Below are 16,730 nucleotides of genomic sequence, written 5' to 3' on the forward strand. Positions count from 1 at the left end.
CCCCCCCCGTTGTACTGCACTTCAGCACACTGCAAAAAAAGGTCCGTCTCCTTTTCTGTCTGTGTTGTGGTGCTTTGGCACCAAAAATAATGGATTATGTAATAGAACACATATTAACACAAGACATAGGGGTGTATTTATAAAATTTGCAGAGCCATTCGCTCTGGGAAACTACAATTACAATCTGTGCTTTCTGAAGGTTAAATGTAATTAATTCATACGATTACAGTGAATTAAGAAAATATCCCATTATAGCCGCTAGATGGAGCCGAGGACCGCAGAAAGTAAATAATTATTTCCAATTACCCTCAGCTCCATCTAGTGGCCATAATGAGGTATTTTCCAGATATTACACTCGACCTGAATAGAAAAAAAACCCATCTGTTTTGCCCCATTCACAAAGAAAGAAGAAACATGCAGTTTTTATAAATACACCCCGTAGTGTGAACGAGCTCTTACAAGTAGAGGCCACTAATAGAGGTCAACGTCTACTAGCACATATGGCCTGGTTAGCTCTTACTCTCAATCCCGTTTCCCTAGAACATAGTTTTACTACAGGGAGGCAAATAGAACTGTAAGAAAGACCACTCCAGTTAAAAAACAGCCGCACTCCATGTAACGTCCATTACATATCCAAGCGTTATTGTAATCCACAAACCGATATACACCACATTATGCTCCCTACTGTAAGAGAAACCCTCTCATGCGTTTCACCAACAAGGCATAATCATACTGTTAGGGTGACACCCCCTGGCAGGCTTCCCTGAGGGGCGGAGTCTAACTAACAGCCGGTGTTCACCAGAGCTCATGATGGTGGAGGTGGGCTTGGCTGCTTGCTGGTAGCAGGTCGCGATTGCCAGGGTTGCCCCGCCAAGGGATGGATGAGAACAGGAAGGCTCCAATGAGGAGACTGTAGTCAGATCCAGCCAGAATTCAAGGCAGGCGGCTAGCAGAGGGTGGTCAGACGGTCCCAGGTCAGCAACGATTAATCAGAGGATAAACACAGGAGACATGAGCAAATTCGGGTCCATGCAGAAGATCAGGGCAGGCAGAAAGTGAAGAAGGGTCAGCCAGTCCAGGTCAGCAGAAGTATAAGCTCTTTAGACAAACAGGAAGCTGGCACAAAGACACAGCACCAGCTCCTTGCAGAGCTAGTGCTTAAATACCCCTCATAGTCAGAGACGACATGCCTAGCCTCAGGGTACACTGGAAGTTCTGGTCTGGAATCTTTTACTAGTACTAGCCATACTGGCTTGGACTCTGTGAGATCCATTAGTAGCGGATCTTCTGGAAAGCCTGGCTGGAATTCTCAGAGGAGAACGGTAAACCCTGACACTTACTCTGAGCTTACCGTAACACATACCAGCCATGTTGGTGAAGCGTGTGAGGGGGTTTCTCCTACAATGTACTTGAAGATCCTTGGAGTGCGGCTATTTTTGAACAGGAGTGACCGCAGGTAAAGACACACCATTCAGCCGAGACCTGGGAGATCTTAACCGCAAGAATCCAACCGCAGAATTGGGATGCTGAGAGTTTTGTATTCATTATAATAAAGACCAACCTGTTTTTTTCTCTCAACTGGGTTAGATTAGGTCAGTTTAAAATGGTCAATCGGGAACAGTGAGAGCATAGTATTGCTCAAAATAAACAGGGCATAGAACAAATCATGAATTTATCATTTTCCTCCGCTCTACACAATGCATATTAATTGACTTCCTATTCCTATTGCAGACAGAGGGAAGGATTCTTCCATCCAGAACTGATATTTGAGGATTAATAGAGTATTCGTAGTTATTTCATGTTTTTGTCTTTTCTTTTAACTGTTTACTGGTTCCTTAAAATAAACGGCACCCAACAACAAATGTCATACGTATGCATCTATAATGTAAATGAAGCATTAATTAGGGAAATATGTTAAAAGTTTTTGCAAACACAGTTAAGAGTTGGACAAAGAGAGCCTCTGTTTGCCATTTGTTTGGATTTTCTGCCTTTAAGGGAAATCACAAGACGGTCACTACTCTTCCGCACAGCTAGACCTGGTGACTGACTTATTATATTCTCCCTCTGCACAGAGAAGGAAAAAAGCATTCCCCGCCTCTACCACCACCACCATCATCCTTTCCCGACACACATACACACTCATGCACCAGAGATGTCACCGTGGGGGGACAGTTTATAGGGTGATAAGGAGGGGGCAGGCACTGTGTCTAAATTGATTGGACGTGGCTCAAAAAGGAAATTTGTAAAAGCCTAAAGTAAAAAGAAGAAGTTGTTCCAGTGCACTTACTGAATATGAAGAGATGCCAAGAACCACTTCCCAAGCCGTACCAGGCAACGTCCATGCAGACATAATAACATATACTGAGAATTATACCCAGCATACAGGAAAAGCGTTACTAAAAATCTTATCTCGCAATGTACAGTTATATTTCTTTAGTGCTAGTTTGAAAAACGTTTTTTGCTGTTAAAAGGGATATTAAAAAAATGACAACATATTACTGTTGCAGATAGGCCAGTGGGAATCTATTGAAGTCAGAGCTTTGTTCTTTCAGCAGTTGGGGGTAGAGGAGGCAATGAAAGCCATTAGCTGTTTATACTTTATACAACTTATACCTGCCAGTGGCTTCTTTTTTTAAAGTAATAACTTTAAAATGCATCCTAACCCAAAAACAAAAAAGCAAAATATAGCTGCTTACCAGTCCATAGATGTGGTGGCTGCATTAGTTTCTATTTTTCATACTTGATTTTTACATGGTGTTCCTACTACTGACACACTTCAGGGTCTATTTATAAACAATTCACAGGGACCTTCGCCCTGCAAATATCTGTGAAATTTGTTTTTTGTAAAAATAATGGCAAAAAAGTTCCTAATATACCTTTTTTTCCAGTTTGAATGCAGTTTGTTGTAATAATACATTATGGCCACTAGATGGAGCTGAGGAACATTGGAAATAAATACTTATTTTTACAAGGACTGATGAGAAATCAGGTAATGGCCAAACTGCAGCCCTCCAGCTGTGGTGGAACTATGAATCTCATGGGGCTTTGCAAGATTCTCACAGCCACAGACATGACTCCCGGAGAGAGATGCTTGATGGGATTTGTAGTTTCACCACAGCTGGAGGGCCGGAGTTTGGCCATCCCTGGGTGAGATCAACCAACCAAGTGTTTTACTGTAGTTGCAAAAAAATTACCTAGCCTGAAAAATGAAAATGAATGCAGCCATCACATCTAAGGACTGGAAAGCTGCAATATATTACATTTTGTTCTTTAATTTAAATGGCCCCTATGCTGTAGAATGGAGGTGGTCAACTTTCTCGATGTGGGGGCCTCATGTGCAGCCCCTGACATCGCCAAAGGCCGACACATAATATTCAGTGAATGCAGTGCTAAGAAAAACTGTCAGAGACTGCAGACTTTCAACAGGAGATGGCCAGAGACTAAGGACATACTACAGGAGATGGTCAAAGATTATGGACATGCTGCAGGGGTTGGTCAGAGATTGCAGACATTCAACAAGAGATGGGCAAAAGTTATGGACATGCTGCAGGGGATGGAGAGAGATTTCAGACATTTAACAGGAGATGGTCAAAGATTATGGGCATGCTGCAGGGGATGGTCAGAGATTGCAGGCATTCAACAGGAGATGGTCAAAGACACTGAAGGGACCAGTCTAAGAGCAAGCCGGGGTCGTGGTTTATTTGTTATTTTAGCTTCCTAGACAAAACAAGCACTTAACTCCTGTAGTTCGGAGGTAGCCCCACTGCAAGGGTTAAGATTTAATTTGCTTTTCCTTTAAATTAAATTTTTTATGCATTTTTTAATTGCTTATGTAGTAGTAGAAACAGATCTGCTTTGTAGGTCTAATAGTCCTTGAGAAAATACAGGACTGAGAAAACATGTGCATTCACTGCTTGTTAAAGTGCTACTGAATACCAAATGCACTTATGTCACAAAGTAAACAAAATCTCCTTACCTGACTGAGCCAAATCTTCCTTCATTTGTGTCTCACGTGCCCCCACCCCAACCTCCCCGGAGCCACTGCAGCTTATGGTGGGAGGGTTTCTGCAGTAGAAGCAATGCTGCCAATCCAGAAAGCCGTTGACAAGACTGGGTGTGGCCAGGTGTTGATTGACAAGCTCCAGGCAGTGACAATGCTGATAGCCATGCACTCTGCAACATTTCTTCTTTCCACTTTAGTGCAAACAGATAAAGCCTACATGAGAGTGGCAACTCTGCTTTGAATTCTGGAGCAGTGCAGCATCGTTGACACCCCATAACAGGACGCTGCAGTAGGGGGACTTCACTAGCTTCAGTTCACAGGTATATGTGGGACTGTGCAAGGCGACTATACGAAAAACTATTAGTACAGATGCCATAGTTCTACTTTAGTATAAAATAATATCAGTTTTTCAGCACAGCATGTAAAATGTTTATCATGTTGGATGACCTAAGTCTGGACAGGTAGTTTAAAAGCACACCCCAAGCATTGTTAAATTTGAAGCCAGAAGGATGCACGAGGGACCAATTTAGACTAATAACATATATTTTTACAGCTGCTAAACAAACATTGGCTAGGACATGGAAGGCGGGTATCCCCTCAGTTCAACAGGTTAAGAACAAAATGTCCTAGTATTTGATTAAGGAGATAATGACAGCGATACTGGAAGATACAATCTTTAAATTTAAGAAGGTTTGGTTACCTTGAATTTATGCCAGTAGACCTGGATACAATTTTAGAAGGGAATTGATAGAAAAAGAAATCAAAGCCATTGGGTTCAGGATGGGGAGAGAGGGGAGGTTTTAGGGAGAGGAGAATGATAATAATATAGAAATATAAGGTATTTTTTGTTGGGGGGATGTTAGATGGAAGGAGAGAAGAGAGAGGGTCCCTTCAGAGGAGGGGATTTGAGGATTGAAATGTATAGATGGTTCATACCTGCACTACACCGCACGACACCCGGGGCGCGCGGTCCTGTTCAATGCAGGCAGCGATTGCCAAGTACCTTCTTTTTGCGATACATGACACGCGGCTGTTTTTTTCCCACCGTGGAATCGCGGTGGGAAACTGAACGATCCGCCCGGCGCGACTGGAGTACCATTAGAAAATAATGGCACCCACAGCGCGATCGGTTCACACCTTGGCGACTCCTGGCCATGCGGCAACCCGCGTGGAATCGTGAGGTGTCGCCAAAGTGTGAACCTAGCCCAGGGGATATCTAGACAAAGATTCTCTGTATTTTGTATTGTTTATTTTTGAAAAATCAATAAAAAGTGAAAAAAAAGCACAGCCCAAAATCTTCCCTGTGTTCCTCTTGGCAAGCAATGAAACCTGTTATCTCTCATCCAGACTTTATTCATTTAATCACTAAAAATACCCCATGAATAATCTCTTATCTAATCACACAAGAAACAGTTTAACCTTAAATGTTCATTATCGTATTGTTCTATGCTGACCATCGACTGCCAAAAATATCAGCCATGTCCTGCTGAGATCAAGCCTGAAGTCCAGGTCGGAATCTAAGTGCCTTTCATCATGGCAATTACGTCTGAAAATTGTCACAGCTAGAGCATGAAGAAGCCTAATCAAAGGCCAGAAAACACACCGAAATCTAGTCACGGGTCCATCCACGCCAAGATCACATTTCAGTTTTTGGTAGCTGTTGTAAAAGTTAAAGTGACATTAAAGGAGAACTATCGGGGCAGGGCTTTTCCCCATAGTTCTCCTAAGGGTAACGGGAAGACACAAACTAGTGTCCTCCCGTCACCCAAAGCTCAGTATATAGCGGGCTACAGACGCCGGAGCTGGGACAGATCCCGACATTACTGCCGCGATCCACCCAGTTGAGGGATTGACAGCTGGCTCTGCCTATCTAATTGTCACAGGTCGGCTAGAACTAGGAGGCTGAGTGATTTTCACTCGCCTCATAGTTCTCCTTTAAAGTCAGATTTTTTTCTCCCCTTCCCAATCCTGCTGTAGGGAATCATGCCTCTTTATTCGATCATTTTCTTCTTTCCAGTAGTTTTCAGCTGTCCCTCCAGCATTGGGTGCGGGTCTCCGATCCAGCGCTGACTCCTCTGTCCTCCTCTTCTCTGATGTCCCACGGTGTCTGTGCGGTTGTGTCTCTCCTCGTCTCCCGGCTGAACATCTAAAGTGCACATGTGCCCGCCCCAAGATCCTTTGCGGCCGCCAGAGGCTCTTCAGACGTCCAGACGGGAGCACGCGGCGAAGACACAGGTAAGTTTAAACCCGTTTCAAAAGGTTTTTTGTTTTTTTTTAAGTTTTTTCATATATTTACTGCTTGCTAGCCATAGATATATGCACAAAATCGTGAGGGTTTAATAACCCTTTAAAGGTAAACTCCTGGCAAACAGCTCCATGCACAGATGAAATAATGGAGGTGTTAAAGCTGCCAAAGAATGTGTAACTTTGTCCATCCAGCCCTGAGATTTACGCAGACCTCAAGATACAGATGGAGGGAATCACCAGCACTCACAGGATGCGAATTGCTTGTGTATCTTTATTTAACATGCGTCACATATGTCAATTAAGCCAACGTTTCAGGGCCACGCAGGGTCAATAAAGAGCTGGAGTTTAGCTTAATGATTTTTCATCTTTCTCCTAAGCTGCCCATACTTGTGAAAATTCAATATTTAAATCCCAATTTTGATTAGTTTTTTTGTATCAAAAAGAAGAATATAATACATAATACATTGTTTGCTGTTGAATTAAAAGTAGAGGAAGTGAGTGTCCTGTAGCCCAGGCAGACAGCAGAAAGGCAACTGTGCCTCGGCAGGAGGAACACTGTGGTCCAGCATCAGACCGGGGCCTGGGGTTGAGGACCACTGTACTAAAGGAGTTGTGAATCGTTACACAATAAATGATGTGAATAATTTTAGTTTTCATTACCAATTTGTATAAAAAGCAAATTCCTGTTTACTAGGGATGCACCGATACCGAAACTCGGTTACAGCGAGTACCGAAAGCAAAATATCGGTACTCACACTCGATTCCGGAAAACTGGTATCGGTGCATCCTACTGTTTACTTTGTAATTTCAATCATGTGCAGATTAGGGATGAGCTCAAGTTTGGACTGAGCCCAGACCGAACCTGAGCTCTCTGAACAAGAAAGTGCCTTGGCCAGAGGTGTGTCTACTATAAAATGCACCTGTGGCATCCTGCCGAGCTCTTGGCCACCAGTGACTTCACTGGTGGCCAGAAGCTGGGTGGGATGCTATGGTCAGCATCCTGTCGAGCTCTTGGCAACCAGTAATGTCACTGGTTGCCTGGAGATCAGAGGGATGCCTGCCAGAGAGAAAAAAAAGTCAGCAGTCTCTGTGGGTTGGCGAACGTTTGCTGAACCACGGAGAGACATCCTCCCCCTTGTGGTGCACAGCGCATGTGCCACATGTGCCATGCCCTAGATACACCACTGACCATGGCACTTCCAACCAATCAGCTGCAATTACTGCTCTGCAGCTGCATGTAAACATAGGGGTGGGATGCTTGTAGTAAAATAATTTATGGTAACATGTAATTTACTAAATATAGGCATGTATCCATATAAGGTAAACAAAGTCACTGCATCCCGCCATTTTCCCTATATCATCAGTGGGTGGGGAATACCCCATACACAGCTGACTGGATGACACAGAAGTTGTTCTTTCCTGGAGGGGCTCAAGTTTGGACTGGGTTCATCATCATAGGAGCTCATCTTCAGACTGCTTTCATATCGGAGAAGCTCATGTTTGGACCGGGTTTATCATTGGAGAAGCTCAGGTTCAGATCGTGTTCATCATTGTGGAAGCTCAGGTTTAGATCGTGTTCATCATCGGAGGAGCTCAGGTTTGGACCTGGTTCATCATCGGAGGAGCTCAGGTACAGACAGGGTTCATCATCGGAGGAACTCAGGTTCACATCATGTTCATCATCGAAGGAGCTCAGGTTCACATCATGTTCATCATCGGAGGAGCTCAGGTTTGGACCGGGTTTATCATTGGAGAAGCTCAGGTTCACATCATGTTCATCATCGGAGGAGCTCAAGTTTGGACCTGGTTCATCATCGGAGGAGCTCAGGTACAGATAGGGTTCATCATCGGAGGAGCTCAGGTTCACATCATGTTGATCATCGAAGGAGCTCAGGTTCACATCATGTTCATCATCGGAGGAGCACAGGTTTGGACCTGGTTCATCATCGGAGGAGCTCAGGTACAGACAGGGTTCATCATCGGAGGAGCTCAGGTTCACATCATGTTCATCATCGGAGGAAATCAGGTTCGGTCCTGGTTTATCATTAGAGGAGCTCAGGTTTGGACTAGGTTTATCATCAGAGGAGCTCAGGTTTGGATTGGGTTCATTATCGGAGGAGCTCAGGTTCAGTCCTAGTTCATCATCAGAGGAGCTCAGGTTTGGACTAGGTTTATCATCAGATGAGCTCAGGTTTGGATAGTGTTCATCATCGGAGGAGCTCAGGTTCGGACTGGGTTCATTTGCAACCTGATTTTATCTCTAGTGCTAATGAAACCAGTAAACTTCCATCTTGAAGATTCTCAACTCCTCAACTCCTGGGTGGATTTTCCTGCTAGAAAATCCACCTCTCTTTGTTATAATTCTGAGATAGTTTCTCAGAATTGTCAAACTTTTCTTTTTTTACCTGACCCCAGAGTTCTTTCATGCCTACACACTTCATAGATCTTTACAATCAACCCCCAAACTTGTGTAACCCCATGCTAACTTACCAATACATAACAGGTATATTGCAGCACATATATCAGCTCCTTTTGAAAGTTTTGATTCAAATAGATCGTCATCTCTTTCAAACATTGGAATAAGGCCACCGTATCCAAAGAAACTTTTATTTGTTGCCATCTTGTTTCTGGTGTCATTTATCCCTAGAGAGAAAGACAAAGTTGGTAAATACTTTAATAATTTAAAGATCAAGTGCATTCGTAGCATCAAGTTTATGATGTAAATATAGCGCTCACCCCTGAAGGAGCCGCTGATTGCCAGGTTCATCTCTAGTCTGTCTAGGGTATGATGCCCACCCAATAGCATCCACCGCCCTTCTTCTAGTGCCCATAAACTGATTCACTCCAGTAGTATAATGCAGAATAACTTTTACTGAGCATCTTCACTGGGGAGAGAGGGTATAGGGATTCTAAGCTTCCAGGGTGTAACAGACATAAGCTCCAGACTCACCAGACCTGGTTGGCATATCAGTGTAGATCCACTTGAGAGTCAGCGGAAGGCAACGGAAGTAGCAGATGAGCAAGGATGAATACAGATCCTCAACAGGAGAGACACTCCTTATGTTCCAGGAAACTTCAAGAGCCATCATTGGTCCTGCGTCTCTTCCTCTGACAGTAACACAGACCTCCTCCATGCTGGAGGCCTCAGGGAAACCTTTCCCTCACAGCAAACTATACCCACCCCGAGGCCTCCGGCCTAGCCTGGGGGGCAGGCTAAACAGCACCCAGCCCTAATCCATGGCTGGTCCCGGCTAGTCTGAGCACATGGCAAATCCCTCCAGTATATGTATCCTATCCCCCATACACCAGTGGTTGAGAGGAACCCAGTGATTGGCTGCTGAACAGTACATACACTACAGTGCCTCTCATTGGCTGTCCCACAATATGACCGAGTCACACTCCGCCCAGAGGGGTACAGGCAATGCCAGACACCAGGAATTAACCAGATAACTGCCACTATAATTGCAGCCAGGCTGACTACAGCCCTGGCTATCACTAAATGTCTAGTAGCCACATCACAGAAGGTGATGGGGGCTACAGAAATATTAGTCACTTTAAGGCCTCGTTCTCACCAGATCCCGGTCAGAACACACTGCATCGCATTGCGGCCGGCTCACTATGTTGTGGGGCAGGAGCGGGCGTGGTGGTCCATTGAAGTGAATGGCACCATACCCACGCCCTCCTGTCGCAATGCGATCTGCCGCAAGGGAACACAAGGCACATTATGCCGGCGGTCTGGTCTGGTCCGAACAAAATAGTGCTTGCAGCACGCCCCCCTCCTGCCCCACAAAATAGTGAGCCGGCCGCAATGCGATGCACTGCGTTCTGCCGGAATCAGGTCGGAATGCACTGTGTCTGGTGTGAAGGGCTTCCTTTCAGTCAGAATGGTTAAAGTTTGGAACTCTCTGCCATAGGCCGTGGTATCAGCAGAGAGTATTGAATCATTAAAAAATCAATAAGATACCTTCCTCAGAGACCATAACATAATGGGGTACAGGTACTCTTAAAAAGTAAGACAACACAGGGACTCATATACAGACATGCACTTACTACACACACACTTACACATAAAGGTTGAACTCGATGGACCTGTTAATTATTTAACTTCAAATACTATGGGGTCTATTCACTAAGCTGCCGTAGGCAGCCGAGTGAAAGACCAACCTGAAGTGAAGTGAGCCGAACGCTGTTCGGCTATTCACTTCAGGCTGGTACGGCTGATTTCAGCCGTATATCGGCTGAAATCAGCCGTACATCGGCTTGCTTCGCGTGGCTTCGGGTCGGCCGAACATGCTCAGCATGTTCGGCCGACCGGAAGTGCAGAAGGAGTTCGACTCAGCCGATCCAACATCTGGATCGGCTGAGCCGAACCTCCAGCATGCTACCCGCTGCTGTTTAAAAATAGTTTGCCATACTATTTTTTTCTAACATAACAAGCTTTTGTTAACTTCCAAAAGCCATTTCAACCAGAAATAAAGCATTTCAGAAGCAATTTGGCTAAAACAAATCTAACTACAGAAAAAAAAAAGATCAGAAGCTCAGCACAGTAGGAGGCCCAGCTCCTTTATATTACGATTAAACCATCAAATCATCATATTGGATTTCAGGGGTAGGCAACCTCTGCACTCCAACTGTGTTAAAACCACAAATCCCATCATGCCTCTGCTTCTGGGAGTCATGCTTGCGGCTGTCAGTCTTGCAATGCATCATGGGTCTTGTAGATCCACAACAGCTGAGGTGCCGGGGTTGCCTACCCCTGTACTATATAGTCAAATGTTTAAATGACTGAAGTCAGGTGCTTCCAGTGAAGGGTCCTGTTAATACTACAGCTAAGATATTTTAGAATATTGTGCCATTCAAACCTTGTAACGGTTTGGTGGAGGATATTTTCTGTTCCAGAATGACTGTGCCCCTTTGCCAAAATCCAGCTCCATAAAGAAATGGCTTGATGAGCTAGATGTGGAGGCAGGGCCGGATTCCCGGCAAGGCCACCGAGGCCCGGCCTCCGGGCGGCACTGAGCAGAGGGGCGGCACAGTTTTGAATCCCCCGACACCCGGAACATAGAGTTCCGGGCGCTGGGTGGTAATTTACTTTCTACATTTAGCCCTGCTTTGCACAAGCAGGGCTAAATGTAGAATAGGATAAATTACTTGTTTCTTTACAAGTGTTCTCAGCGAGAACACTTGTAATCAGAGTGCCGGTCCGTCCTCCCCTGCACTTACCTCTCTCCATGCTGCATCCTCCCGGCTCCAGCTCCGTCCTCGCCGCCGCAGCCGCCTTCAGAAGGGAGAGCAACCCTGCTGCTCCATGTAAACAGTGAGAGGGGAGAACTGTGCTCTTCCCCTCTCACCTGTCACAGAACTCCTGTATTGGAGGTGACAAAAGTCCCATATTCCCACAGACACCCTTCAACATCTTGTAGAAAGAATGGAGGCTGTTCTAGCAGCAAAGGAGGGGGTTTTGAAAGGGTATTGCCAACATGCTTAAATAGGTGTGATGGTCAGGTGTCCACAAACTTTTCGCCATGAAGTGTAAGTACAATCAGTCCTCTATCGATCAAATATATGATATGAGATAATGTTGCAGATTTGAAGTTTTCAAGTATTTGTTTGATGTAAGGCCCCTTTCACACAGGCGGTCTGATCAGGTCCACCTGTCGGTTCTTGAGACAGAGACGATTGGAGGCCCAATGCCAGTCTATGGGTAGCTGGAAGTAAATGGACGGGTGTCCATTTACACCCGTTACCCCGACTCTGGCCAGATCCGGAAAAAAATGGAACAGTGTTCTGTTTCATTGGACCTGATTGTGCCGGGGTCAGGGGATAATCTGATGTAAACTGACACATGTCTGAATACACCTGATCCCCCAAAGACCAACATAGGGTCTACGGAGGAAAAGCTGGACGTACACAGAAGTCACACCGTCGACATCTGATCCGTACTGTTCTGTTCAGGAGGGGATCCATTCACAGATCAGCCTGTGTGTAAGGGGCATTTATCAGTAAAATGTGTTAGTTTTTCCTATGACCCTTAAGGTGCCCATATACCTTACGATTATCGGCCGATTTTCATTTGCGATTGCGTTTACGTCCGATAAGGTTGATGGGCAGTGTACAACCGCAAATACTTTACAATCGTACGACTTTTGACTTTCCAGCAGGTTAGAAAACTTTGATCGATCGTATGATTTTCGCAAAGTTTGTGGCGTTTCCATACGTCAAAATTCGTACGATTAACACTGCTCATGCGCAAACTAAAATAAGTGCGGTCGAGTAACGCAATTCGTCCAGGTGTTTATTTTAACTACCGCTAATTGAACCTTGCGATGATCGGGGCAGGATGGGGCCGCCATATGAAAATCGTACGATGTTTCGATCATCGGACAAAAAGTTTTGTCTGATGATCGCAAGTTGTATGGGCACCTTTACTGACAAAAGTACATAGTGCTCTTTGTAATGAAGCAATTAAAGGAACACCTGCACCTTTCCAAGTCACACAGCAGCACAATGCATAGGTATGAACAGGCCTCATAGAAAATAAAGGGATTCCTATTGTCGTGCATTGTCGCACAACAGCCAATGTACCACGGAGTTGGTACCGGGTGACACGCTGCCGTGACGTAATCGCGCATGCACGTTCATCTAGGTGATACCTGCCGGCAGCCATCTTGGTGATGGATGCCAGCAAGAAAGGGGGGATATTCACCCGGTGGGATAAGGTATCTGTCAGTCATTTTGATGTCACCCCTCCAATGGTGTCACCTGGGTGCTGGCCGCACCCCCCAAGTGACGCATAGGGCTGTGCAGTGTGGCAGAGCCGTGCAAATCTCAGAAGCAGATGAGCAGAATTACAAATCCTTTGGCTGGTAATACAGTTTTTTTTCACATATGTATTCCATATCTATAATCAGCTGCCTGGACCTCAGCTTTAGCAGATTCCTAATTGGCTGTTCCTGTTCCACCATCGTGCTGCCCTATCTAATAATAACATGTCTGTGAAGGAAGCCCCAAGGTGAATTTGCAGAATTCAGATATACTTCAGCAATAGATTCTGTGTCTTTCAGTAGTTGGACAATTTATTTTCTGATGTCCTAATTCAGTCGGGATATTCACATGTCCTCACTGGGAATAGCGAGCCTAGAATGCCAATTATCTCACAAAGCCTGCCTTTGGGCCGTTCATTTAATTGTTCAAATAATCAGGAGTTCCGCATGTCTTCAAGGACAGCAGAACACAGACATTGTATTGCCTCTTATGTGAGTATTTTCTGATTCTCTACCCCGAGCAGCTTTATTTCAGCACAAAAGGTATTTATATGACATCACTTACAGCGAAAAATCCTGAGAAATGTATTCTTCATTGAAGGACAGAAAGGACATGCAGATCATTCTAATAGGAAACCTCAATATCAAGGGTAGGAAACCTCAGCATTCCAGCTATTGTAGAACTACAAGTCCCATGAGGCATTGCAAGACTCTGACAGCCACAAGCATGACTCTGCTATAGCCAGCCATCAGCTTATTTGGGGGTTTTGTAGTTGTAGCACAGCTGGAGTGTTGCAGTTGCCTACCCCTACCACCTTTCCTTCTGAAAGCGCTAGTTACCTGACTGTCATGATAATACAATGGCTACTGATGCAATTATCTGCAACAAGCAGACTTATACATTTTGTTTCGTTCCAAATGGAAGTTTGTACACATTTCATTAAATTCGGACATTGCAGTGCATCCGCATTTCCGAATATGAACGTGTCTGATTGCACACAAATCTGAATGTCTGTTTAACAAAATTCAGATCCGTCCGAATTTCGTTCAAAGCTAAACTAAATCGGAAATATGTATGACTGTTCTCTGGCCAATCAACTTCGTTCCGAAACTTCGGGTGAATCCGAATTCCGAATAACAAATCGAATTTCGGATCTGGAATCCAAAAAATGAAAGAAATAAAAATCCGAATTGATTCAAAACACAACAAATTTTTCGGGGGTTTTCATGTCTAGCAAAAAGCAATATGTTCTTACCTATGCCTTCTTGACTTTCCAGTTTGGTCAGCGACTCAGAAAATACTGAACATTGAGATTAATATGCATTAAAGGGTAATTCCACTATTGTTGAGAAAATCCCCTCTGGCTGATCTGTGTACATTATAAGGATTTTAACAAACTTTGTTGCAGTTTCCTACCTGCTTCTGTTCTGAAGAAAAAGCTGTTTGTTGCAGCATGTCCTTTGCACACTGATCCCTAAATGGGAGGGTCTGATTCCTGAATAGGAGGGTCTAATCACTGAATGGGATGGTCTAATCCCTGAATGGGAGGTTCTGATCACTGAATGGGAGGGTCGAATCCCTGAATGGGAGGGTCTGATCACTGAATGGGAGGGTCTGATACATGAATATGTTGGTCTAATCACTGAATGGGGGGTCTGATCCCTGAATGTGATGGTCTAATCAGAATGTGATGGTCTGATCCCTGAATGGGAGGGTCTGGGTTCATTATAATCAGCTGGTAGACTTTCCGTGTTGTAATGAGGAAAGTTGCAGTGTCGGCATCCCTTTAGAAGTAATTAACCCTTAGGGAGTATCTCACCAAAAATTAAATTCCTATTGCAAGGGATGTCAAAAATGATACTTGTATCTTAGTACAGACTGGGAAAATCAGTCAATCAATCAGAGAAGTAGGAAGTGACACTTCTGGAGGCATTCCGTACACCAACTGTTATACCTCCAGGTCACCATAGTGCATTGAATTTTTTGGCAGATTTAGAACATTACACCGGCTACAGTTTGAAATGGAAATGTAATTTTTAATAACATGTGCAGCAACTATATATGCTATATTAATTTTTTAAAGATTTTTTTAATTTTTCTGTTTTTAAAGTGGAAGCCCCCGTACAAGTCCCCTGCCCCCTCCAATCCCAAACAGATTTAAACCGTTGAACTCCTTTGACATGTTCTGGTACGTCCAGGGTTTAAGGGGTTAAATAACGATGACAGCATCAGCCGTGAACATGTTTCAATTCTGTTCTTCAGACTTCTGGCTTTTTTGTACAAGTGATCGGGGCGGCTGTAGAATAAAATAAATAAAAATAGCAAATAAATAAAAAGCGCACACACATACAAATGCAAACGTGCATGTAGGGCGTGCTCACATATGTAAATGCGTGTGCAACACATATTGGGTATGGCTGTGCATGCCGAAGTGAGAGAGATCATTCTGGGTCCCTCATTTATAGTTAACTTTAAACTGATGAGTGGAAAAGGCATTGAAAGCATCGCCTACTGATCATTTTGCATTCCGTAATTGTTTTCTGTGCTGCAGGCACATGCAGTTTTAAAGCTTAACATATTTGGTATCTATTTACTCAACAGGGGCATCCCTAGCCTTTTTGCAGCCTGGGGAGGCCAGGGAAGGGGGGTTGAGGGCAGTCTTGACTAAGCCAGGAGCTTAGTGGGACATGCTTGCCGATCTGCTGCAATATGAAATTTAAAAAAATGAAATTATATATATATATATATATATATACACACATACACATACACACCGATCAGCCACAACATTATGACCACTGAACTGAGACGGAGGCAGTATGAATCTTTGGGCAATGTTCTGCTGGGACACCTTGGGTCCTGCCATTCATGTGGATGTTACTTTGACATGTACCACCGACCTAAACATTGTTCCTGACCAAGTACACCCCTTCGTGGAAATGGTATTCCCTGATGGCAGTGGCCTCTTTCAGCAAGATAATGCCCCCTGCCACACTGTAAAAATGTTTCAAGAACGGTTTGAGGAACACAACAATGGGTTTGAGGTGTTGTCTTGGCCTCTGAATTTCAACACAACAGAGAATATATGGTGTGTGCTGGAAGTGGTTCCTTCATGGAAGTCCAATCCATGAAGGAACCACTTCACAACTTACAGGGCATAAAGTATCTGCTACTGACGGCTTGGTGCCAGATACCACAGCATACCTTCAGAGGTCTAGTGGCTGATATGGCTCAATGGGTCAGGGCTGTTTTGCTCACAAAAGGGGGACCTACTCAATATAAGGTAGGTGGTCATAATGTTATGGCTGATCGGTGTATATTAACCCTGCTTTTAACAACACCAGCAAGAACATCCTAGTATTACCCCCTCTGCATTCCAATCAGAATGGCAGGTAAGGGCTGGTGCGCTACAGCAATGCTTGGATTAAGAACTGAATGGCTTTTCTGTGTGCATGTCACATACTTTTTATCCTTTTATGTAATTTTACCTTTACAATGACTATATTGCACTTTAAAGTAAACCCGATGGCGAAATTATACTGGTAAAGAAATGTGTGCAGCGGATAGCTGTGGACAGCATGACATATCAGCATATGCACTTTGCTTTAAGATCTGTCACTGCAGTACTGCCCGGAGCCCTTCTGAAAAAAAACGTTTGCAAATATCAACTTTTTAAAGACGCTATTTGCATATATGTTCTTATACTTTGCATAAC

At 44.3% G+C, this 16,730-nt stretch overlaps 1 protein-coding gene across 1 annotated transcript in view; it reads right to left on the reverse strand.

Moving 5' to 3' along the window:
* The window catches only part of OPN5 (opsin 5), a 79,732-nt gene that overhangs the window by 33,069 nt on the left and 29,933 nt on the right, over positions 1–16,730 (reverse strand). The window contains exon 2 of the mRNA XM_018571082.1: positions 8,741–8,893. Coding sequence (XP_018426584.1) covers positions 8,741–8,870 — 130 coding nt within the window. The 5' untranslated portion in view covers positions 8,871–8,893. The remainder of the gene's footprint in view (positions 1–8,740; positions 8,894–16,730) is intronic.

This window comes from Nanorana parkeri, unplaced genomic scaffold (assembly GCF_000935625.1).
Source record: "Nanorana parkeri isolate BGI_ZX_2015 unplaced genomic scaffold, ASM93562v1 scaffold1671, whole genome shotgun sequence".
NCBI classification, from domain to species: domain Eukaryota; kingdom Metazoa; phylum Chordata; class Amphibia; order Anura; family Dicroglossidae; genus Nanorana; species Nanorana parkeri.